Source organism: Gallinula chloropus (assembly GCF_964237585.1).
Source record: "Gallinula chloropus genome assembly, chromosome: 1".
Classification (NCBI taxonomy): Eukaryota; Metazoa; Chordata; class Aves; order Gruiformes; family Rallidae; genus Gallinula; species Gallinula chloropus.
Window position 1 is genome coordinate 101,427,518 of NC_140085.1, and position 26,346 is coordinate 101,453,863.

Genomic DNA, 26,346 nt, shown 5'->3' on the forward strand with positions numbered 1-26,346 from the left:
GGTGGTACTTGTTATCGCTGATCAGCGGCTGCCGGCTCCTGCAAACGTTGCTGCTGGGTTAATCTTCTGCCTTGGGCTTGTTGTTGCAGTAGGAAAGGAGGGGGAAGAGATTTTGGAAATTAACAGGGCCCAAATCGACCAGAGGTTTGTAGACAGTGATTGGCACTTGGATTTTCTGTTTCCCCAAAGGAACAGTTCAGCAGAGCGTGCGCTGTCTGTGTGTTGTACCCCTGTGGAAACTTCTGAGTGGCTGCAAATGTTCACACTGGAGATTGAATCAGCTGAGGTAGATGTACGAAACATATCGGGAACAAATTACCTGAGTGCTATTTAAAAAGTCTACAGCTACCTTAAAACCTGTGTGAGCACAACTTTTGAAAAAAAAAATAAAATAAAAAATTAAAGGTGCCTGCAGGAAATTGGATCTTTTTCCAAAGTATTGCAGTTGAATGTTTCGGAGAAATGCTTTCTATAAACAGGGAATCCTACTGGGGTCAGACAGAGCTATTTTAACCTCCTGTATTCATCTAACTGTTCTGGCCAAGGAGTTCTGTGTGTGTGTGTGTTTGCCTGTGTATATATATATACACAGAGAGAAGAGTGAGAGTATAAATTTAGAACATTTGATTGAAAGCTTTGATTTTTAGCCACTATTAAACATAGCTGAGCTTCAAACCAGATTTTTTTTTATTTATTTTTTTAAATAAGAAACTTGAAATAATTTGTCTTGGGCCAAATGAGAAGAACTCAAGAGCAAACAAGTGCAGTCGGTCCCGGGCTCATAATCTGGGGTAATGCTAACAAGCCCTATGCGTAGTCTTTTCCATGCGAGGAACGGCGTCAAAAGCCTTCAAGGGGGGGACTGCAGTAGGACAGAGGTAAGCCATGGGTATATTTAAGTAGGACTGGAGACATTACAACCAGATCCTGGTTTTTCTGCATATTTTTCAAGTAAAGCACTGCTCCTGGGATTTATTTTTTTTTATTTTTTTAATTTTTTTTAACATTGTGGACCAAATGTGGGGAGGGAGGAGAGGCTTTCCAGGCTAGCTGAGCACACACCCAACCTGCCACCTCCAACGGGACAAGCGGTTTCCTCCTTCCTCCCAGGTGAATTTCCAGGATGCATCCCGCGGGGTCGTGTAAGCGCGGCCGTGGCAGGTGACACATAACGAGGGGAAGAGGTTCTGGCTGCTTCGTCTCACGGACCGACATCCCTCCCCTCCAGAGATGGGGGGGCTCGCACCAAAGGAGAGTAACTCTCCACGGAGCCCAAACCAGCCTCACGGAGAGGGGCAGGAGGGGAATGGGGGGTGGATGGTGGCGGCGCAGGTGCTGCGCGGCCGCGGAGCCGCTGCGAGGGGGGCGGGCGGGGCGCGGTCCCCGCCCCCGCGATCGCGCCGCCGTTGCCGCCGCCGCCGGGGCGCCCCGCGCTGCCGCCGCCGCTCTATAAGTGCGGGCGCGGGGCGCGGCGGCCGCTGAAGATGCGCTGGCAGCCGGGGCTGCGCGGCGCCCCGCCGCGGCCGCCCTGCGCGGAGGAGAGGGGGGAGAAGAAGAAGAAGGCGGCGAAGGAGGAAGAAGGGGAAGGCGGCGGCGGTGGCGGCGCGGAGTGGCCGCGGCCATGAGCTGCTCGGACGTGGCCATGCAGCAGCCCGCCCCGGCGGCGTGCGGGGCTCCCCGTTATCTGGCCGGCGCCCCGGTGGCGGCCGCGCCCGCGGCGGGATGCCCGCAGGTGAGCAGCGGGGAGGGAAGGGTTGAGCAGAGTACCGCGCAAGTGGTGGCGGTGGGGCGGACTGGGAGGTTGAGGGGGGACTTTTTGGGGACCTCCCCCCCCACACCTCCTAAGCGGGCTGCAGAGCGCATAGCTGGCTGGCCGGGGAGGAGGTCTCCGCCCCGGCCAGCCAGCGATGCGCTTTGCAGCCCCCGGCCTGATTTGGAGATGCGGGGAGCTGGTGAGGGTGCCCTGGAGCAGTGGAGCCTGGTAAGCCTTTTTTTTTTTAATAAGAAAAAGTATTTTTCCCAAAAATCTTGGGGTATTTTTTTTTTGGGGGGGGGGGGGGCGGGGGCTGAGTGTGCGTGTGTGTGTGTGTGAGCACTGGCTCGCTCTGCTGGAGCGGGGAAGGGGGAGAAACTTCTTTCGTTGCCTTCTCTCTCCCTTCCCTCTCCGCCGTCGCTCCTTACTTCGACCATCCTCCCCGCTTTGCCGGCACGGAGCTCCGCTTTTTACCGGTGCGGTGCGGTACCGTCCGCGCACACGGGCGGAATCTCCGCCGGCGGGAGGGGAGCCGCACCGTTCCCCGCGGACCGGGCGCGCCGCTCCGCGCCGCTCAGCCCTGGCTCTCCTGGAAGATCGGCTCCTGCGAGTTTCCAGCTGAATTTGGTGATCAGATGTTTTGCTGGGGTTGGTGGTTTTGTTTTTTGTTGTTGTTGTTGGTTTTTGATGATTATTTTTTTTTAAGTGAATCAGGAAATTCTTATCAGGCTGACAGCATTTTTAGACTATGCAGTGCGTGGGTGAAGTGGGACTAATATTGACTTGGCCCTAATGTAGTCATCTGAGAATACATTTTTTGGTTGTTGCTGCATTCCATAAGGTTTTATCATTATTATCCATGAAGATTGTTTTCTCCGTACATGGGAAGTGACCCCTAATATCAACTTGCCTGGGAGACACGAATATGGGCTAAATCATTAAAATTCCTATCGTGTGTCACTGTCTTTTTTTGGGGTGGTTTTTCTGGCTGTTTTTTGGTTTTTTTTCTTTCCCTTTATTGTTGGGAGAGCGTGCCTGTTTGCAGAAGCGATACCCCGGCAAACTTTTCCAGGTCACTCACGTTGTTCACTGTAAACACAGGCTCTGGAGAGCTTGTGAGTTTTGTCTGTTGCAGCATGGCTTCGCTATGATTTCTTCTCTCATCTAGGTCATGGCTTGCAGAACTCTGCATCTATTCGCTAATTTTAGTTCCCAACTTTTTATGTGAATATCTGGAGCTCCAGCTGTTAGCCCGCATGAGTTGGAGGGGAAATAAATAAATAGCCTCAAATAACTTGACTCTTTGACCAAGAGACCTAGAAGCAGAAAGCTGCAACTGAAACTTTGGTGAACTTTTTTGGCATTTACCTGTAGGTGATTTGGCTGTATGTCCCTTCCAGAGCTGGGGGTGTAGAACACCTAGTATGTGAAAATCTATTAAATGATCATTAGCAGCTGTGTCACGCTCAAGTGCAGTCGCTTTGTATTTTTAAACAGAATTGTGAAGTTTCTCCATCAGCTGAAAGCAGCACCGTGTATGAAATGTCCCAGAGGCGCCCTAATGAACGCCAAGGTTTCCTGAAATTTCATTTTAAATAAACTGAGTTCTTGTGGGTTATGCTATTTAAGAGAAGTGGAGCTAGATGTGCAAGGCGAGAAACGTAGTTAGCTCTGGTGAGCCAATACAGCTCCTGAGTCGTGGCCAGTGCATTATATCCCGTTTCCATGAAAAAGCATTCTAAACTTTGCTGTCCTACATGTCATTGACAATTTGTTTTAGTTAATCCCGCTCGCGCCAATTTTCCTGAAAATATTTGGAGCTGGAGGGTCTTCACAAACCAGTCAGATGTCAGGCTGGGGAACCAGGCTGTTGTTGCTGAACTGAGAACGTTGCGCGCTCTAATTCGAGCAGCTGCGGACTTCGGAGCATTTGGTGTATTTTTCCCTACAACCAATGCTTTTTAAATAAAAAACCCGAAGTAAACACCGAGCGAGCTCCTCACGGGGGCTGCAGTCGTAGTGGAAAGGTTCCTTGCTCAGGTAACGTGTGACACTCTGCAAGTCTCGGCTTCTTCGGAATTGTCCCGTCAGGGATGTACATTTAATCAGCTGGTGAAAAAAGTGCACGAAAGAAGGGTGAAGAATCTGTTGCCAAGTTTTTTTGTTTCTTCTGACACATGTGCTCAACATGTAAAAGGCTCCTGCACTCTTCGGCGAGGATGATGACCGTTTTAAAGAATGTTCCTCTTCGCTGGAATTAAAACCGCAGTTTAAAAATAACAGCGAGGCAGGGTGAGTTAGTGGGAGATCCTAAAATATAAAGCTCTGTGCTGGAGCTGATAAAGTGGGGCTGACCCTTAAAACATCCACGGAAGCTTTTTTTCGGTGTCGTCGTGCTACTCTGCTGTCTTTTGGTACCCAGTAAAACAGCTTGTTTTCGGAGAGAGAAAGCTCCTCCGTCTTGTGCTCTGTCAGCTTTCCCTTCCTCCTCAGTGTGAGGAGATGTAGGTGTGTTGTTTGAACTGAAGCTTGTGCCTCTCAATAGGCGTTTGTAAGGGGTCTGCCATGAGCGTGCGATAGGTGACGTTAGCTTTGGGTTTGGGCTTTGTGTCCCTTAAAGAGCACAGCAAGCTCCTTTGCTGTTGGGCCGCTGTTGCAGATGTATAGGCTCAGGCTCCTGGCTGTGGTGCCTCCCTGGAGAGGTAACCTCAGCCTGTTTCTATAGGTCGTGTGATGCGTATGCGGGTCAGGAGTCTCCAGCCAGTGGCTGGCACCGTGTCACTGCTCTATAGCAGAAGGGGTTTGAATGGACTGTCTCCTTTTGTTATTTTTTTACTTTTTTTTGTGTTTTTAAATAACAGATGCCGGATTGCTTTTACATGATGCACTGGCACGCACCCAGAATGTGCAGAGGTGACATTTTATTAAAAAAATATTTTTTAGGGGATGGTCTATCACACTTTTTTATCTGAAGTTATTCTCATGTGTCTGTATCTGTAGCTTTCATTCCCTTAAAATCACTGCAGAACCGATTTTTGCCTTGAACACCAATGCAGAGTTTTTTGAAGTTTAGCTTTCACCAATCCACAGCCTAGAAAGGGTTTGCTGGCAAATTGATTTAGATAGGATTTATTTTTATTATTTTTTTTTTTTCAAAAGCTTTTGATGGACCGAAGCCTGAATTCCTATTGAATGTTAATGGTGGTGGAGGCTTAGCACCTTAGATCTTTGAGATTGCTGAAGTCCAGAGTGTTTGCCGGAGGGAAGTGAGTGGATATGTACATGCTTGTAGGATGCCAGAAGGAGCTGATGAAAATGGGGTGTGGCCCTAATGCTACAGATAACCCGGGGTTTCCATGTTCCGCTGCCAAAAAGCCTGAGCGAGTGCAGGCCAGGGTTAAAATAGGAGCACGTTCCCGTGCGTGGTACGGAGCCGTGCCTGCGTGTGTGTAAAGCCCTGCCGAACAGCGAAATCAAACCTCTCTTCGTCGCGTGCTTTCCTGAGGGGCTGTGCAGCTGTAGCAGTGAGTTTTGGCTTCCCCGTGGGTTGGGTGAGGGTGTAACAGAGCGGCTCCTTCAAAGAGGCCCTGGGAACATGCAACCAGTGAAGAATCCCGTCATGTTCTTGGGGCACACAAAATGCCGTGACGGCTTGCTGTGGCCACGCTGATGTAAGTGCATAGCAAGCTGCAGAGCTGAGCCTGAGGTAGGGCTCGCCCTGCCTGGCTCACTATGGGCCGAGCTTAATGCCTTTGAAATGGGAAGTTACAGTAAATGGCAGCGTCAGAATTTCTCTGTGGTGTGTAGAGGTACCAAGCTAAGCCAATGTCATCCTTGCTGAATTGAGTCTTGCATAAAGAGTTGTGATGTGCTCAAGTCAGACTTTCTGCTGACAGTGCTGTAGGCAGGCTTTTTCCAGATAAGGGCTTGTCTCCGTTAGAAAATTAGGTCACTAACTCGGCTCTTCCTTCCAAACTAACAACATTGCAGACAAGGACAAGTCGTGGTGAACGTCCTGTCAGCTCGCTGCAGCTACACCCCAATTCATGCTCTGTAACTTAGTTTTTCAGTAAAGTTCTTTGTATCACGTGCCCCATGGCTTTGAGGACAGGCTTGGTATGTCGCTTATGCCATGTGGCAGTTTCTAACACAGCAGGTAACAGCAGAAGATGTCTTCATACTTGGGTTTTGTAGATCAGATGCTCTCACAAAGCTTGTTCTGAAGCTTGGCTCTTGCCCTGTTATTACTGACTTAACTGGAAACTGAATCAGACCATTATAACCTACCTCCAAAGTCTAGTCTCAGAATTACAGGATGCACAGCTTGGATTAAGTCTTGCCCTCTGCGGGGGATTTTCTTGTTTCGTTTTGCTTTGTTTTTGTTTAATCCCACAGGACACTGCTGATTCAAAAAAAAAAAGGGGGGGGGGTGCTTGCTTTCCTTTGTTGTTCTGTTTGGGACCAAATTCTATGATCTTCCTCTACATACAGAAAGAGATTTAGACTGTTATGGTACACATCTGTTTAAATGTAGAGCGAAAGATGTATATGTAACTCTTTCTCCACTGCTTCCCTCCATCAGCAGAACACAGCAGGAGCTCCAGGCTCCGCTGCCGCAAGCCCAGTGGCTCACCTGGAAGCCTGCGTGGTGTGGCTTTGCTCTGGGTTTGCCTTCTTGCAAGGGCAGAAGCGAGCATTTTCGTGTTCTCAGGGCATGCCGTAAATACTGCTTCCAGGCCCAGCATTCCATGCTCTCTGATTGCTTGAAATTGTCTTCTTCCTTGAATACTTTCTGTGTTATCAATAGGAGCCTGCTTGGCAGACGGCTCCACAAACGGAGGACTGTCCGCGCTTTGCCCGGAGTTTGTTGCTGAAATTCCTTCTCAGAAGCTGATGTCAAATGACAGCCTTTTTCTCAGGATAGGGTCATATAGTGTTTCCTCAGTGTAGTTATCCTTTATTTTTGGTTCCCGTTCTTTCTCTCATAATGGAAAATCTGTAACAGGTGGCTGCAGGCACACCAGACTTCCATGCTTGGGAACATAAAGGACCATATGCTGCATGATGGCATGTATGGAGACAATAACGTGGAGGAATAGGCGACCGGTTTATATGTAAAATAAGAGCTGGCCTGAATTTTCCATCCAAACTTGGCTAAACTAAAACTTTCTCCGTTCTCTGCCGTGCTCGGCAGTTTTTGTCTGGTTTGCTGCCTGCTCACTGGTTTCAGCTGGAAGTGAATTTTTTCAATCTGTGAAGAGGAATGTTCTGACATTTTTACCAGACGCCCTGGGTGAGATCTGGGACCCTTGAGGTCAGTTGGACTTTTGCCATTGCCTTTAATGTGGCCAGAATTTCGCTGCATGAGAACCATTTCGCTTGGTTCTGGGTAGGGTATGTCAGAAAATAACAGACTGGGGTTGGGGGTTTTTTGGTGAGATTTTGGATCACGTGCTTTCTTGGTCTAAAAGTGGTGCTTCTTCCTCCAGAAGGCAGGATGATGCTTATCCATTAAACCTCCTCTTTAATATTGCTGTATTAGTGGTGATTTGCCATTGACCTTTAGCTGCGTTCGCTAGACAACTTGCAGTAAGAGCTCTTTGGAAGAACCTGTCTGTGAATATATGAAACTAAAAAAAGAAAAATACTGTTGGTTTAGGCTGAATTAAGCCCATGCTGCACAGCATTATTTATCCCGGGGTTGTTCCATTCATCCTTCAGCTGTGAACTTGGGTCTGTTATCTAATCTGGCATCAGGTGCTACAGACGTTGGATTTCCCTATTTCCCGGTACACTAAGCTGACGTTCAGTTCGGTGTTCTGGGTCTTGGCCAGAATGAGGTTTTATGTGTTTAGTTCAGTTTGTTTTTCAGAGGCTGCTTAATCTCAGTCTCTGGTTTTTAAGGAAGAGAGAGGTGGAATTCATAAATATGTGAAAATATTGGACAGCTGAGCATAGGGAAGAAATAACACTTTTTTTTTGATCAGAAAATACTCTTTGTCGAGATCTTACAGATACTGTTGGCTGTTTATATGCGTGTGTATATGTATATATATACACACCAGAACTGTTGGTAGGGGAAGAGTGAAAGGGGAACTAGGCTAGCCCAGGTGAGTTATCAGAAATTCAACCTGGGGTGTCTGGGGTTTGTTTTGGTTTGGTTTTGTTCCTCTACCCCACGATGGTGTGACAAATCCATTTAGTGTTGATCTTGCATGCTTTTCCACTCACACGAGTGCCCAGAAATGCTGTGAGGAGATTACTGTTAAGGGCAGAGCAAGTAAGACAGAGTCTGTGTGTAGGCAGGGTATTTGAAGGGAGTTTGGGGGAGAAATAGCATCTTAAATGAGGTACAGGATGGAAAGGATGTATCTATGTTACGTACATGAGACACTTCTTGGGTCAGTTTATCTTGCTGTTGTCTCTTAAGGTCCTGTAATTACAGGCTGGTAATTTCTTCCTGAAATACATTTGAAGTAAATCTGTATCGCAGGCTTGATGCAGTTTTGAGAAATCCTTTTAATTTAGAACTCCTATCCTTTGCAAAAAACTTGCTGCAAAACGCAACTTTTCCCCGTAAATAACTTCATGCTTTACGTAAGGCCTTGTACTGGTCTGTCAGTATTATAATTATTTTTTTTAATGTAGGGAATAAAAAAAAGTCAGATTTGGTGTTTTCAAAACCAACAAATGCTTGGAATATCTTGTAATGACTACCCATGGACTGGAGGGGAGGGAAGAGAGTAAAATGGAAAATGAATTAGATTCTTAGGCTGTGGAAAGGGGAACATTCCTGCGCAGAGAAGCGACTCTGGAGATAAGTTTTAATTTCCTGAGCTCCAGTCTCTATATGGGAACATTGAAGGACTTCCTTCCTGATAACCAAGTCAAGCCAGGGGCTGTATTAAATGATGTGTTTCTGTATATAATTGCGTGCTTGCATGTGTATTTGCATACTCACAGTATAAATACAAATCGCGTACCTGTAATGTGAAAAATCAACCTGGTCTGGTGTACACGCTGCGCTGGAGAGATGGTGATACATTGATGTCTACCTAGGCTTCTATAAAGGATTGCTTTCGTACTTTTGTCTCAAAATAAAACCCAGAACCCAACCAAAAGCAAAGGTGAAGAAAACCCACACACTCAATCCGCTGTGTCTTGCATTTTTAAGAGGATTGGGGTTATGGTGCACCCTTGAGAATGCCCAAGTCGCTGAGGTAGATGTGTTGGAGATTTTTAACGCGTGCATCTTCTCTATATGTGATATTGTTGTAACCATTTCTGTGACACTGAGGCCTCATCGATCTGTGATTATTTAAGCAAAACCATGAAGCTCACTAGGAGTGAGTCTTAGTAAGCATTTCAGGAACAAGTGTTAGAAGACTCTTTATTGTTTGTTTACAGCAGGCACAAAGCATTTACCAGAAAGTATAGGTCACCTCAGATTCTTCACTTGCAAAAACTAGTTTCAGAGCCTCAGAATATGTTTCCTTGTAGCAGTTAGCTTCTAGTGAAAATGTTTTAATTTGCTGTTTCTGTCTTTAGGGTGGTAGGTTTTTTGTTGTTGTTTTGGTTGGTTTGTTGTTTGGGGATTTTTTTTAAATGAATCCCGCAGTTTTTTGCTACATATTGTAGGACTTTGGAATAAGACCGTATCTTTAAGTAAGTAATGCTGTGCTGAGCAGAGCCACAGTATAACTTGCTTTGTGAAGCACAGGTTTGCTTGAATTCCAGACCATTGTCTAGATATCCCAAACTGTATGATAGAATTACTTACATCCCTCGTTGCAGTTTGTGCGACAGTATCATATTAAGGGTATTACTGAGCTGGTCTGTGTTCATCGGTTATTACTGTAATGTCAGATACGTTGTTTAATTTCTATGAGCTTTTACTATTATAGGTGTTAGTTCCACTTGTCAATAGCTCTTTCTTGCAAATTAGTTTTTTTGGTTAACATTCATAATTAAGAATTAGCCCTGGAGCGTCTCTCTTGCATCACAATGAGAGAGTTTGTATTGGCTTATATGGTTTTCAGAAAGCACCAAAAGTAAATATATTGATGAGATGCGAGATCGGAAAACTACTTTCAATTAATTCTAAATCAGATGAGCCTATTTATTGTGGAAATGGAACTTTATAGACTGTGTAGTTGTTTAACTTCTTTGGAACAGCTTTGGAGAAAGGGGGAAAAAAGCCGTAAACTTAAAGAGATTCTGCTGGCGCTAAAGTGTTGCCAAGCAAGCCATAAAAGATAAGTCAAACTGTATTTCTATAGAAAAGCTATGAAATACTTTTACATACGTGCTGTGCTTGTTTTCGGGTTCCTGAAGCTGCTTGTGTGTAAAGTCAGCTGTGGAAATGGCTAGCTAGCTGAAAGCTGTGATTCCTGCAGCTTGACTCTTGTGGGGAGATTTTTTCTTTCCTTTTTTTTTTTTTTTTTCAGTGAAAACAGTTGTAAAGTGGAACATCTGAAAAATATGTTCCATGCAAAATGGATCTTCACACACATTTATTTTGACATTTAGGTTTGATTTGAGGGAGAGAGAAGATTCTGAAATAGCCATTCACAGATGGCTTGTGCGGGTTTGGGTGGCTTTTTTTTTTTTTTCCTATATGCTTCCCTGTGTTTTTGGTTTGGGGTGGATTCTTTTGCATGTGTTTGCAGACTTGTCAGTCCCCCTCTTCCCCCAGATCACATGTTTCATTTTTTATGACTTGAATTTTTTCCCTTTTTTCCAGCAGTTGCTTAAAAAAAAAAAGGGGGAGGGGAAGCTCTCACACCCACCCCAAAACAACAGAAAACCCACCCTAAACCAACCAACTAAAATACACCCACGTCCCCCCAACCACCCCTCCTTCCCCACCCCCTCCTCACACAAAACTATAGCTTCCTATGATAAAAATTTTTGTGATGGTGAGCAAGAATTTTGTGGACATTGATTTTTTTTTTTTTTTTGTGGGAAACTCTTCAAGAGGCACCAAATTGTGACATCTTTGCATCTTCAGCAGGGAATAGATGTGGGGTGTCCAGAGGGCTGTGCGCTCTCGTTGCGGGGAGAGCGGCTGGCAGGACCTGGTGCGTGTTCAGCTGGACGGGTAAAACGCAGATGTCGTGTATCTGGCCAACCCTTCCACAGGGCTGGACTCAACCTCTGAAGCCTTTCCTGAGCAAACTATTCCAGCCTGACTGTTCTCTTTGTAAGGTGTTGAGTGAGAGCCGTTGCCATTAACTTGTGGGTGTGAAGCGTGCCTGAGAAGCAGGGCTGTCTCTGTGTGAGGAATAAAAACTCTTAAGCAGCACGTGGTCGTCACTACTTTGTGAAATGCCAGTGCAAAATATCCCTGTGTTCCACCTGTAATTCTGAAATGAAAATTCAATGTTTCTGGTTATTTTGTTTCTTTAATGAAATGGGCTGTTGAGCTCGCACTGAATGCCATCAGTGATGCATCTCACGATTGTTTTGTTGTTGTTTGTTTTTTTTAATCCCAGAAGAAATTAGCTGTATACAACAAGATGCAGGAGTCTCTGGAAGTGACCCTTCCCAGCAAGCAAGAGGAGGATGAGAAAGACCAGCCTGCTGAGATGGAGTACCTTAACTCTCGCTGCGTCCTTTTCACTTACTTCCAGGGAGACATTGGTTCAGTAGTGGATGAACACTTCTCAAGAGCTTTGAGCCAAGCCAGTAGCTTCAATCCAGAAACTGCCATTACCAAGAGCAAGGCAGGTCTCAGTCCTCTGTGGAGAGGTAAGAGGGTCTGTTGGGTATGGCTTAGTCTGTGTCGTTGTAATGTATACTGCATTGCAGCTGAAATTTTGCTCTGCTGTGGAGGTGGAAGAAACCTCTCAAATTTGAAAGAACCGAGGAGCTTCTGAAATGTTAAAGGGGGAAAGAGGTGTTAAAGGCATGGGAGAAGCCAGTGTTGGTGTGTCCCTCTCATAGCCCGTGGCTCCGCCAAGGCCTGGAAAGAACAGGGTAGAGCTCAGATGGCTTCACAAACGTCTGCTGCAAGGTCGGAGGCTTATTTTTAAGCTCCAAGTGTGAAACTTGGCCTGTGAGGCAAGAGCAAAGCTGTTAGGGATGCTGGCCTTGGATGCGAGGAAACCCATACAGCCTTCTTGCTTGACTTTGCCAGGTGATTAAGGTTCATCTATGGCTGCTTTCCAGGTGGGGAGGAGCCAGTATAGGCTGGAATGGCTTCAGGTGCAAGCCCTGGTCCATGCAGTGGTTTGCAGCCTGCCCAGGACAGAGCTCACATGAGGCCTATGGCCATTGTTACTGGGCTCCCCTGTGTAAAACGTGGGTGATGTTACTCTTTTTTTGGGCAGGGTGTAGCCGTGTGGTAGGTGCTTGCATTTCACAACGTCTGTAAGCACAATCACCGTAACAAAGAAAAGACCTTGCCAGGTAAACCAGGTAGTCCTTCCAGGCAAGACTTCGAAACTGCTGACTGGAGAAAGCGTGACAGTAAAACTCTGTTTGCGTTTTGTGGAATGGGGTGATCTGGGTAGTTTCTCAGATCCACAGCTGTGTTATCTCTGACCGTGTCCTTATGTGGATGGGCAGAGGGACATGAACTAACTGTCGTGAGCAGTGGCTTTGCATTGGGTCAAGTGAGAGAGACGCTGCAAGGATCCTTGTCGGAGTGGTGCGACATTGAGGTGAGAGTGTATTGATGAAAGTCACAGATAATAGAGATGGGGTTTTTTTAAACCACTGTGAAGAAAAAAACTAGTGCAGGAGGACTCGCTTTCCAGAAGGATGATGACAAATCTGAGGAAGTTTAAGCAAAGGTCAGCATAAGTGGCTAGGGAGCTAGAGGAATTTATAGCTTGAGCCGGGACCATTAACATTAATGGGAAATTTTCCGTCGACTTGACTGAGAGCAGGATTGAACCTATGCTTACTAAAAAGGAGACAGGAGCATTTATAAATGGCCCAGACAGGCTATAAATGTTTTAGAGATGGGATCAAGGCAGCCTCCAGAGACTCCATGCCCACAGCAAGCCCTCTTGGCTGAGCTTGGAGACATACCATGGTGGGGTTGTGTGTCTTCTATTTGGCCTCAGGCATACTCTGCTGTCTGACATTTTCCTTGATCCCCCCATGGTGGCACGGCCCTCCCCAGAGGGCTCTGCAGGGGAACAGGCTGGCCTGGCATGAGGGTCCTTTAGCCATGCTGCCTCCTGACCTAGTGTGCCCCTTGCCATCGTCTGGGAACGGAGGTCTGCATGTCCTGAAACTCTTCTGGGAATGAAGTAAGGGGATATGCACTCTGCCTGCACTGCACCTGCCCATGCGCAATGAAAATCCCCAGGAAGGCTGCTGGGCAGAGCTGCATGGTTCTGTGCTGTGGACACTGAGAAAGCTGAGGGTATTTGCTTTTCCAGAAAAGAGAGGCAGACAAGGGTTTTATCAGGCCCAAATGAGGTTCTGAAACATGCCCGCTTGAAAAAAGTGGGGATGGAGTGATGCTAACACCTTGGTCTTGTGGTTCATACATAGTTGCTGAAGATGCTGTTACAGCAAATCAAATCTGTATCCCATTACCTAGAGAAGTTAAAATATCATTAGCTTGAAGATCTTTTGTAAATAACCTTCATGGGTCAATAAACTACTCAAAGAGAAATATTTTTTTTAAAAAAAAAGCTTTTGTGTTTGCAATAGCTGTTTTGGAAGCTGCAGATGTAAATGGAAAGTGTGTAGACATGAACTGGCTATTCAGCGCACTCTGTTATTTCTCCTTTGCGTGAAAGGAGGATTAGTATTGTTTTGTACTTTTTCTTTTTTTTGTTGTTTTTTTTCTTTTCTTTTCCATCTTGTTGTGGGGTATTCTAGTGTCCTGATGGAAGAGCAAACTAATTTAATTGTTAAGATGATATTACTAGGTTTTTTGTTCCCAGGAGGGGTTTTGCTTATGTAGAGAAAATAGAACCTGTTGTCCTGAAAAGAGCAAATTTGTGTCTTTTATATGTTAAAAATACTGGTTGGTTTAGGCTACAATGAACTTCAAAATGGACTTTTTATAAAATATAGTTCAACAGGCTCCCATAATATGGGCTTTGAATATTCAATTTTAGGTGTTGCTACCTGAAATCTTTTTCAAGGGGTAATGTAACTAATGATAGCTTGAAACTAATGTTACCTTAATGGTATCACCTGCTGAAAGTGTGGGGTGGTTTGGGGTTTTTGTTGTGGTGGGGTTTTTGTTGTAATTTGGGGTTTTAAATTTTTCCCCTTTCCTGCCTTAACTGAGAAGTAATGCTGTACTACTGAAAATTCCATACATTGTCATCTTTACAGCATGTGTGCTTTGGCATATTTTCAGTGCATGTTGGTCAGCCATCACGAACTTTTGCATTAGTCACCACTTTGTGGTATCTGAGATGCTGCCATCTCCCAGCTTCCCTGAACTTAGAATAGGAAATTGTGGTTACTCTAGTATCTTTCCTGGCAAACAATTTTTGTTAAAGGTCTCCTACCCTATTCCTGAAAGCCCATGGAAGTGACTCAGATTTTTATTTATCTATTTATTTATTTCTCAGGGACAGTGCTGAAATGTCTGTTTCTCCATTACTGTGTCCCATGAGGGCCAGGTGTTTGACCTAATGGTATCTGTAAAGATAATTAGTTGTGCTTGCTGTTGTAAAGGTGGGAAGGAAAGGAGAAGACCCTTCAAACACTGGAAATGGTTGGGGGTTATGGTTCAACACAGAGATGGTTCTTGATGGGGTTGCTAAACACTTAATATTGAGTAGCATACTCTGTGAGCGCTGAGGGTGGTTGACATTTTCCTGCATGGAAACCTGAGTGGACCCTGTATCTCCAGGGATGTGACTTGTCCTTGACCGGTGAGGCTGGCCTCTGCATTTGCACTCAGCGGTGTTTTGGTGGAGGTTGACTGTGATGGTTGGTGCCAGTGCTAATGACTGTGTGAAACGTGCATAGACTTGAAACATGGAGATGGCCAAACACGCTTTCTGTGTCCTAGACCTTCTGCGTGATTGGTAAAGTCAACCTGGTATGCAATCTGGGATGAATTGGCAACTCCAGTGGTTTCAACTGCTCTCTCCTGGTATTAAAGTTGTCCCGCAGTTACTCTGTGGTTTTCTGTGCCTTTTTTGAAGTGAGATGGTTTGGATTTAGGGCTTTTCCATGCAGATAGCAGCCAGATAGTTTCCAAAAACTCTCGATTACAGAAATTAATTTCCCAGAATACTGGCAATGCATTGTCAAGCTCTGCTCCTCTGTTAAGCAATGAGGAAAACAACAGACTGGACATGAAGAAGCTTGTTTTTGCTTTTTTTTTTTTTCTGTCAGCCCTGCTGCCAATGCTGTAAGGCACACGTGCTCTCCATCTCAGCCTAATCCCTTGTAACAAGGAACAATTTACAAACAAGGAACAATACCAATTTCGGAGGGGTGCTGAGGCTTCTGTTATATGCTTGAAGCTCTCTGGAGTCTTCTAGCATGAATTACAATAGAAATGCGTTGCTAAAAAAAGCAGCAACCTTTTGAAGAAAGCCATGTTGGAGTATGGGCTGCTAGATAAGCTTGCAGCCTCCAAGGCGGTTTGGCATGAAGAAGAGTTCTCTATGCATGTCTGTGGTACGTTTGCAAAGTTTATTTCCAAGATTGAAAGTTAATCAGGCTCAATATGCTGCCTAAATCAACGCCAATATACGTGTGGAAAAAATTTATATGATTTTAATGGATTTTAAACCAGATATCTAAGTGTCCTAGTGATGCAGTTGGAAAACACTTTTGCAGCTTTTGTTTCCAAAATATTTTTGTGTAAGCAAAGTTCAGAGGCAGGAGCGTTTGAAGAATCTGTTCATTCTCAATGGTGTCTTCACCCAAGTCTCATTCCAGTTGCTTGTTAAACAAAGCAAAACAAAAGGTCATTTAAAAAAAAATAATATAAATATTTTTGTAAATGTTATATGAGGAACACAGGATTCCTCGCCTCGTCATATATTAAACTTCCCTGGCTTTATATCTCTGTGGGTTATTTTTATGACTGTTCTTTCATCAGAGGTAAAGTCTTGTATTTTTATGATTCCATTTTTGACCAAACCCTCCCCCCCTATTTTAGCTGAGACATATTGCATGAAGCAGTGCTTTCAAACATGACCTGAGAAGAGGATTGTGAGAAAGGAGATGCCAATACTTTCCTACACATCAAAAACACTAACCGCTCCTTCAAAAGAGGAATTTTTAGAATGTGATTTCATAATGTAGAGGTATTTGAATCCATTTAAATATAAGTTGAGCCCTAGCTGTGTGAAGCAGCGAGTCTTTTGTTCCTGGCAAAAGCTTTTTTTCAGTTACGTAGATGATTCTGCTTGTCTGATCCCATCGGTACGGGGCAGTGCGAGACGTTCTGTAAGGGAGTAATGTAAGATGTGTTAGCTGTGATCTTTATCCCATCTAAGCATGCAATTAGTTTGAGAAGATCTGGTATTCTTTCTTTAGCCAAATGTCTCATATTTTGCAGTGTGACCTGATTCTCTGTCCTCAGAAGCATTTACAGCCACAACAGCTGCCTTTCTAAATGATGTGTTCTGGTCCGGTCAGGAGTTAGGCTGCTCTTGTAATTCCTGTACCAAGATCCTGAGAGACCTGTGACTCTTCAGCCTGGAGAAGAGAAATCTCAGGGGAATCTAATCAATATGTGTAAATACCTGAATGGAGGGATTTAAAAGGGGGAGGCAGTCAAGGTGTCGTCAGCAATGCTTGCTGACAGGGAAAGAAGCATGAATTAGAAAACAGTAAATTCCATCTCAACACAAATTTGGTGGGGTTTCTTTTGTTGGTTTGGTTTGTTTGGGTTTTTTTTAATTGTCGAAGGTGGCTGAACACTGAAACAAGTTGCCTAGAAAGGTTGTGGAGTTTGTGACTCAGTCTAAAATCTGGCTGGACAAGATTCTGGACAGCCAATTCCAGGTGACTCGAGAAGGGCGGTTGGACTAGATGGTCTCAGGAGGCCCCCCTCCTCCCTCAGCTGTCCTGTGATTCTGTAATTGCTGAGGAATCTTTGAGTTCAGAGTTGCAGATTTCAGAGAGTAGAAAGTCACTGTGGGTTTTGTGTCATTAAATTCTTTGTTCGGTTTCAGTCATGCTTTGTTTCTCTCCTCTTTACCAGAAAGCTCAACAATTTCAAGCCAAAGGAGCAGTTTCCCAACTTCGTTTTGGACCAGCTCTTATCAGCCTCCCCCTCCACCATGCTTAAGTGGAGTACACCCTGATTTCCCCGTTACTGCACCAGGCACCTTCCCAACACCAGATCCCAGCAGCTGGCCAGGACACGGCCTTCATCAGACTGCCCCACCTCCTCCCCCTGCTGCATCTGAATCCTGGCATTATCCTTTAGCATCTCAGGTGAGCCCTTCGTATGCACACATGCATGACGTGTACATGCATCGCCATCACCCTCATCCACACATGCACCATCACCATCCCAGCTCGCACCGTGACCCCCGGTATGGGTCCCTGCTGATGCCTTCAGTCCGTGCAGCCAGGATTCCTGCTCCCCAGTGTGACGTGACAAAGACAGATCCCACTGCTGTCACCAGCGCTACCTCAGCATGGGCTGGAGCCTTTCATGGAACGGTGGACATTGTGCCAAGTTTTGGGTTTGACACAGGTAAGATTGCTCAATTGTGTCTGTGACTTGTTTTAGCAGGAAGAATTTGAGCAAAGCAGTGGACTTCCTGCAGCTGGAGCAGGGTTTGTTCTCAGAGCCTTCTCCAACTATATTTTCAGGTGGGAACCCCTCCTGACATTGCTGTCAGGGCAGATGAGCTGTTAAACATCAAGCTCTCGCTGCCTTTTGCTGAGAGACCTTTGTCTCCCTTGGTCCCATTCAAGTCAAATGAGTTGTGACATGATATGTGGGGTTTTGTTTGGGGTTTTTTAAAATCTTGTGGGAAATGGTTAATTAAACATCCATGTGGATGCTTCCAGCTTGTTCAGCAAGTTCATATGTATATTCATCAAAATACAGCTCCAGTGAGGACTGAACTAATTACTTGTCAGTGCATAAGGATTGCATCTTACTCGTTGAAATTGGAACAGATCAGCATTTCCTTCCTGTGTAGTATCCAGGTGTCACACAGGGAGTAGAGATGCTGGTTGAGCTGTGCTTGCCATCAAACTAAATTTTTTGCTAGGTCTTAGGCAGAGGTCTGTGAATTAGATTCATTTTACCGTGGGGTCTGTAGCCATGGGACAGATAGCCTCTGTGGACCACTTCTGCGCCTGCGAGCTTTGACTGGCAGGCTCTCTCTCATCTCAATGTTAGGAGCAGTCTGGCAGCCCTCACTGTTTGTAGTTGCTTGCCATCAGGTGATGGGTGACTAACAGTTCCCATGACATCCATCCTGGATCTCATATGCGCTTTTGAGGTCTCCATTTTCTGATGGGTGTTTATCTGACCAGCAGTAATCCTTGCAGATCACTGGCACTTAAACGTGTCATGTTATTTATTAAGGAAATGCTAGCTTTGCACCTCTCTTCCTTTCTCCTTAAGGTCTCTGTTTGTGTGTCGTCTTGATAGCTCTGGCTAACTGATTCAATGTGTGAGAAGCACTTCCTTGCTTTGATCAGTGTGCAGGGGAACGAAGAATTGGTAGAGAAAAATGCTCTTTCTTAAGTATGAAATAATAGGAATGCCAAATCTGATTATAACTGAGCCAACCTAACAAAATCTCTCTCTCTGTTTTCCCTTAATAATAACTGGGAGGCAATAGTCTCTTCTAAATACCATGCTGCTTGCTTCCTTGAGATATTAAGAGAGAGCATAATAGGATTCTTAATCCTGGACAATTTTATATCTATTAGAGATGTTTCCAGTCACACTAGTGATGCAAGAGGAGTTGCACTTTGTGCTTTTGTGTATAAAATGGTAATCTGACAAGACTGGGATCTCAACTTTTGCCTTCACAAAAAATTCAGTCACAGGTAGAGAAGATGAACCCCCTGGTCTGACAATAGCCCCATCAGTCCAGCTCCAGGGATCTGGTATCTGACTTACCTTTTGAGGGTGGAACCTAGAACTGTGTAAGGGATTGTGAGTCAGGAGAAACTACTACCTGGCTTAGGTGTGACTCTGGCCTAGCCTGTGAGTTGTTTCAGTGCTGGACAAAGTGGTCTGTTCACTTCTACTCTGTTAGTACTAGTAGTACATCTAATAAACCAGCAGCTTTCTCTCTCTGCTGTGAGAGCACAGTACCTCAGAAAGGAGCATGGGTCCTAGAACTGTTTTACAGAACTAGCACAGGCATTGCTTGGTGCTGCCTACTGCGTGTGAAAACCCCTGTGGAAGGCTACAGTTGGATGTGAATTTTGTCAGGATGCTGATTTGGCGGAGGTGAACAGTGGCTTGTGTGTCTTGTTGCCTGTTGGGCATGGGAGGCACTGGAATAGGCACGAGCTGTTGGTTTCTGGCCTATGCTTGGCATGTGGGGTTTAGTCCATGAGTTCCTATGGGAGACAAGGACGAAGGGGAATGTGTGACCGGGTTGCAGCAGCAGAGGATCTCAGCAGACTAATGCCTAGCTTGTTTGTGACTATTCAGTATGGCCATGCGATGGAACACGACAGCAAAACCTCACCAGGCAGCCCCAGTTTGGCACATAAGGCTTTGGAAACAAGGGAGCAAGCAGCGGAATGCCGCAGGTAGTGGTAGCCTGTGGCGTTACAGTTCTTTCCTCTGTTACCCTGCACAGTCACTGCTGCTGTGCTCTCTGAACAGAGGCTTGCTGGGAAGGGCAGGAAGGTTCCAAGCTCCCATTTCAGCTCTGTATCTGTAGATTTGGCATAAGTGCTTTGGTGACAGGCATGATCATGATCAAAAAGAGGGATCTTAGTTATGCCGGTGTTATGCCTGCATGCCAAATGGTGTCATTCCAGGGGAGGTGTGTTGTGCTGCTGAGGAGAAGAGGGAGCTGCTGAGGCACCATGCTGAGTATCATCCAGCACTTACCAGAACAGGTGAAGATTTTGTTGCTCTGTGTCTGCTCCAGGGAAGGATTATACTGGATGAGTCTCCGAATCACACAGAATTTCATTACAATTAATTCTAATGCGAGACAGCAATCTCAAGAGAGAAAATAAAAACTGAAAGGCCTGGGAGAGCATACTGGCTTTGTGTGGCATAGAAGGGGTTTCTCCAGAGTAGGTAACGCCTTAGTGGGGAGAAAGTTTCAATTCTGTAAGTCTTTGTTCACATGGCCCTGGAGAATAAAGGACATCAGTCTGTGGAGCTGTCAATGTATCAGATTCTTTGAGCCTCAAATCATTCATATAAAAAACTCGTTTGGTATATACCTAGATGTTGCTTTGCAGAGACCTTCAGATACAAAATTTATCCATCCATGTCCCCACTCTCCACTTACTGTGGGGTCACATTTCTTGTGCTACTGTCACATGCAATTATAGAAACATTTGCAAAATTCCTCACGCTGAATTATATGGAATGACAGCGTTGGGATCAGGGCAGGCTGGCTGTAACCTTGCCCTCCTCCAGCTACATTGTTGCATCTCTGCCATACTATGCCAGATACTCCATCTCATGAATGGATGATGTTGAATCACTTCAAAGGGTATGAGGGGGTTCCCCTTGCATGCCTGGTATAGTTTGGGAATTTATGTTTCAGAGCAGATTGTGTGGGACATCAGCGTATCGCCATTCATAGAGCTAACAAAGTATCGATCTGCCGTGCACATCTGTTTGAACTTACATGGTCCTGTTTTAGAGGATGAAGGAGGATTTAGCTACCTGATTCCCATTAAATGTGGCTTAATCCTCATATTGTGTGCTGCAAATTAACCCTTTTAGAAGCTTCTTTATTGGTACAAGGGGGATTAAAGAAAATGCTAGTCTACATCAAAATCTATCAAAGCCGGTTATGTTTGCAGCTGATGGTATGCAGTGCCTTTCTGAAGCTGGTGTCCAAGTTACACCACCAAACATAGTAGTATGTTTTATATCAAGCGTTGATGTAAACACGTTGGTATAAGCACAACATGTTTATGCTTTAGGCCTCAACTCCCTGCCCTACCGATGTCAGGCAAAGCAAGGTCAGCCTCTAACAGCATCGACGAATAACACAGTCCCACTTTGCTGGGCTAAATCCTCCTGTTTATGTTAAGAATGCTCAAGTTGAGTTGAACACTTAAGTGTGGGGGGCAGGAAACTGTTGTCTTGCAGCAGAGCTGATGGTTATGGCCATCAGCATTGTCCTCAGGAGCAGGGCGGGAGGCTGCCCTGCACACTGGGCACCTCAGGTGATGAGTCGGATCCAGCTGTGCTGGCAGTTGCTGGGTCTGCTGGAAGCCCCGTGGGGAGGAGAAACAGGGAAACTTGCCCTGCTCCTGCAGAGCCTGGGAGGACATCCTGTCCTGCTGCTGGACAGATGTGCTGGAGGAGGCTTCCTGTAGCCCCAGCACATTAAAAGCAGTCCAAAATTTTGGCATATCTGAGGGTCTGTCTTAAAATTGAGATGTACATCCTTTAGTATGCAAAATTATGCACATTGAGGTTCTTCACGTTAAAATTAGGTTACTTAATTGACATCCTCTAGTCCTGGCTATGTAAAGTCCACTTTTGGAAATACCAGTGTGTCAGTGGCATGCTGGGTATAGAAATTGAGGGGTCAAGCTGCTGCCTTCTGTAGAGTAGTCTCTGTTCACATGCATCCCACCAGTTCGTCACAACTCATCAAGTTTGCTCAGACTTTCCCACAGAACCTGTGTTCTGCTTGTGTGGCAGTTAGCGGTGATGTTGGCATCCCCAAGATGGGGAGTCGTGCTGGTGTGGCAATACTGCCTCAGAGAATGCAGGTGAGGATATCTTTGCTAAGATGAAATTGTGTTCACAGCAGGCTGCATGTGAAAGCTTTCAGGTTGTAGCAGTGTTGTGCTAGGATGACACAGTAGGACTGCAGGTAACCTTGCTACAAAGAAAATGGGAATATAATGGGGAAAAGGCATGGAAAGCATTCCACAGTTCAGTTCTGTAACTAAGGCAACTTTTGTTTCCCCTGCCTGATTGTTTAGACTTAGTAGCTATACCTTAAACCTCGTTGTTGTAGATATTTGTTTGGTACAAAGACACCTAACTAGGAAGGTGTCTGCTCAGCTGGCTATTCCCTTTCTACTAACTCCTACTTTCAGGGGGATATCATCTTAACAGGTGTACATGTCTGTATCGGGGTGTTTTTTTTCAATTTTTAGAAGTCACATTTCCCTTCTTCATTAGCTACTGTTGCTTCTGGTGGCCTGTAGTGCTCCACTGATGAACTTAAATGACTATTACACTCTGAAAGGTTTCAGCTACCTGACTCCCTCTTTTATTTTGTGTGTATGTGTTTTGACAAATTGTAAACAGTAGGGTAAAAACAACACAATTATCACTAACTCTGAGGGAGCTTTGCATGAAACTAACAGCAGTTTATGATGACTCTGTGAAGGCTGCTGCCAGGAAAAGAAGTAGCTCTTGAGCACCAAGGAGACGTCCTCATTGAGCCCCTGAACATGTTTTCCTAGGCCATGCTTTGTTGAGGGATATCCCAGTTTTTCCAGTCTATAAAGAAACAGGTGAAAGTGCATGTGAGATGGAACATAAAGCTACTGAGCTTTGATGTGCTATACCTGTGTGCTCTGCTTTCCTTAGCTGCTCACTGCTAGGCTCACAAGCTTTTGGACGCTGCTTGGACTTCCTGTGTGACTGTTACCTGCTTTGTAGCTCAACTCTGAAATGATGTTGATCATCATTCAGCCTTGAGAGAAGACTGAGAGGGGATCTGATCGATGTTTGTAAATATCTGAAGTGTGGGATGTGCCGGGAAATGGCCAGCCTCTTCTCAGTGGTCTGTGGGGACAGGACAAGGGGCAATGGCCTCAAGTTGGAGCACAGGAAGATCCGCACCAACATGCGGAAGAACTTTTTCACAGTGAGGGTGACAGAGCCCTGGGACAGGCTGCCCAGGAGCTTGTGGAGTCTCCTTCTCTGGAGATATTCCAGACCTATCTGGATGCCTATCTGTATGACCTGTCCCAGGGAACCTGCTTTGGTGGGGGGTTTGGACTTGATGATCACTGGAGGTCCCCTACAATTCTGTCATTCTGGTCCCCTACAATTCTGTCATTCTGTGATCATAGGAGATTTAAGTGTTTTTACTCCCGAAACAAGGTGGTGGTGGTCAGATCAGAACCCACCATGACTGTTAGGGCTTTTGAAAATATATGGGTCTTCCTTTGGGTTTCAGTACGTGATTAGGTATGGAAACAAGATCCATGCTTAGCACATGGATCTGTCAGTTTTCACAGGTGAGCAATGAAATGAACATGGAGCTTCAATGGCTGCAACATCATTGAGGTCTGGAGTTGCATCTACTTGCATTAAGTGATAAAAATGGCCCTAAATTCTTAGCAGATCAGATAGTTAAGGTATTGGTCTTGGTCACCATGCAGCAGGGCAGGATATAGTACGATGCAGCGTGGTGCTCTGCTGTCTATCTAGTAATGACGATTTATAGGGGGAAGTACACCGTTTCACAAAATGTGATTTGCTTAGCTTAAAACATCCAGGGCAAGGTTTTAAATCAGTGAGACCTAAGTGCCTTGTTATCTCTTAAAATGTGTTCCTGCACCTTTCTCCTTTCTACTTTGCCCATAAATGAGCAAGAATGTATCTTCTTTGGGAAGCTTCATCCACACCTCTCCCTCTATTGTCTGGATTTTAGGTATACGCCCCGTTGGGTGTAAATGTAGTGAAGATTGAATCCCTCTGGAGCAGAGAAAGCTCTGATTATAACATGGGTTCCAAGTCTATAATGCTAAAGCCACAACATAGCACCACATTTATTAGATAGTCCTCACTTTTTATAAAGGAAAACGTTAGAGGAACTCGTAACAAATGCAAGCTGAAAATCAGTAATTTTTCCCATGTGGAAGCACTAGCCCTTCTTGGCTAAAAATCTGACACTCTGTAGGTGAAATTACTTGGATTTTTTACTTGCTGCAGGAACATTTTCCCTCCCTCCTCTGTAAGGCGAAATGCCGTATCAACTCTGAGATCTTTTCTAAAGATCGTTTCTGAAACAGCAAGGATACGTGTCTGGCCCCCATGAGGAAAAATGAACCCTGTTGCATGCTGGATTGTCTGCACAGACCTTGCTGGGGGAGTTTATCGTGCCATGCCATGCTATGCTGTGAAGGAAGCCAAAAGAAGGAAGTGCACACAGGGTTCTATCAGCATTCCTGAACCACTTGAGCCAGTCTAAAACTTAAGTGTGGGTTTAAGCTTATCCCATATAAACTATAAAATTGGGAGCAATAGTAATGTTGTGAACAGGACCGCTGGGCTGATAAGTTGTGTTTGGGTGTTTTTGTGTTTGTTTTTTTGGGGTTGGTTGTTTGGGTGTTTTTAAAATCAAAACCTGTTTATTCTTCAGTTGCTTGGGGAGGAAAAAGATGTACCCACCTGTAAATTTGATAATTTTTTTTTCTCCTTTTCTGAAACATAGGTCTACAGCATCAGGACAAGAACAAGGAAACTTCTTGGTTCTGAAGTTCAGATAAATTAGGACCAGCTAGAGCTGGAGTGAGCGCAGCTGGGCAGGCGATGTAACAGTGGTTGACTCCTCCTGCATGGGGCAAAGGACACACATGAAGATGAAGAACCAGCCATTCTGGTTTTGCTATTGAGCCTTTTGTTTGTAAGGCCATTAATGGGTCCCACAGTGTTTGGAAAAAACCAAAAACCTAACTTTTTCTTTCTTTCCTCATCTGAGCCTGCTGCAGCTGGGCAACCTAACTCCTTTCTGCTCCTTTAACAGTGTTTTGTTCAGCTTGATATTTTTATGAACAGTCTCAATTGTCAGGAAAAAGACTCTCCCTCGACTACAGTGCGCCTCCTTTCAGGAATACAGTATTTTGTAGCTCTTTGTGCATCTATTTTTGTAGAAATACAGAAAGTTTGGGTAAGGATTGGTGGGCTATTTTAGGATGACATATTTTTTTAAAAAAAGTTGTAAAATTGTTAAGTTCTGTTTAAAGAACTTGCTCTCAGAGAAGCACTGGCAAAAAATGTATAAAATGCTATTTTTAGATGTCTGTGATGTGTTTGTGCATTTTATTTTTTTTTGTTTTGTTACCTCAAATGTCTATCTTTCCTTTCTTTTTGAAATTGAGCTAAACTTTCCTTGTTTCCACATTACTAGATCTTGATGTTTTTGTCCTTTTCTGCTAGCTTAAGCAAGTATATTTCGCACCTAAAGTTTCAGCCAAATGTTTTTCCTGATGGTGTTAGATTGTGTAGTAAGGGTGTTCTTATTTTCTTGCTTCTAGAGGTGGCTTTGTGCAGTGCTGATTGTCAGAATCTTGCAAACACCTTTAGCAAGGAGCAAAGCCTGGCGTTACAGGAACTGCATTTCCAACCCATCCATTCTTTCAAAATGGACCAAATACTCGTATATGGATTTAAATCCGACATGAATTTGGGCCTCATCCATGATCCATTGATGCTGTTGAATGCAGTCCCCTATGGGTTATGCTTCAGGCCCACACAGTGCTCATAAATATCAGTATACTCTCATTTTAACTCATGAGGCAGGTCTTTCAGTGACACCACTTCAGGGGTGGTAACTCACAACATCCATATTCAGGAGAGAAATGTCAGCTTGACAAAAACATACAACTTGTGGAAAGAAAATGTTTTCGACTGGCCTGATCTGCCTGCTGAGCCCTGCAAGGAAGGCGCTGAAATTTTCAAGTCTTGTTGACTCCAAAAACCAGTTTGTGTAAGGCCCACAGCAAGTCTGAGCTTAGGAAGACCCCATCCGCAGCTCTGGAATTTCGTGAGGAGTTGCACGTGCTCAGCGTGCACTAACTCAGGCTCGGTTGCGGTCTGGGTAAGAATCTCAGCTTGGAAACAGCGTGGCCACAGCACATCTGCAGGGTGTTTGGGAAACACCATTTCTGGCCTGGGCCTTGGGTCTGACTTGCATAACAAGGACTTCAGTTAAAGCATGATCCAACCCTGACTCAGGGCTGCACGATCACCCTTGTCCTGCCATGGGCTGGGCCAGCCACCATGCACACAACTTAGTGACTCCAGTGTAAGCACGTGCTCAGGTTGCCAGGTCCTAGGTGTTGCTTGAAGGGGATGCTGCCTTTCTCCTCTGTGCACCCAAGGTCCCTCTATAAAATGTCCCAAGGCTCTATGAACTATTGCACTTCTGATACAGTTATTCTCAGACATCCCTGTCTAAAAGACAAACCAGCTAAATGGAAACCAAGGCATAGGCACATGGCAGAGATAAGAAACAGTTTAATTTCAAGGCATTGAGCATTTTAAACAGGGGTTTGTCAGGTGGAGACCACATGGAACAGTGTGTGAAAGAGGAGGGGGGGTATTGGGGTGTGCGTGCCATTCAGGCCTGCCTCCCTCTGCTGCTGCTTCTCTCCAGGCTGTTTGAACTTGATCCCGTGAGGTGTTGAGTGTTGCCCCTTGCCGTGTGGGAGGGCTTGACGTGCTGGCACTGGAGGCATTAGGATTATGTCACAATTTGGCAAGACCCTTA

General features: G+C 45.1%; 1 protein-coding gene across 1 annotated transcript; it reads left to right on the plus strand.

Annotated features, from left to right (window-relative positions):
• The first annotated feature begins 1,619 nt into the window (after positions 1-1,619).
• Positions 1,620-24,584, plus strand: VGLL3 (vestigial like family member 3). Its single transcript, XM_084260106.1, has 4 exons — positions 1,620-1,732; positions 11,248-11,503; positions 16,902-17,402; positions 24,289-24,584. The coding sequence occupies exons 1-4, from the start codon at positions 1,622-1,624 to the stop codon at positions 24,330-24,332; spliced, it is 912 nt and encodes a 303-aa protein (XP_084116232.1). The 5' UTR covers positions 1,620-1,621; the 3' UTR covers positions 24,333-24,584.
• The last annotated feature ends 1,762 nt before the right edge of the window (positions 24,585-26,346 follow it).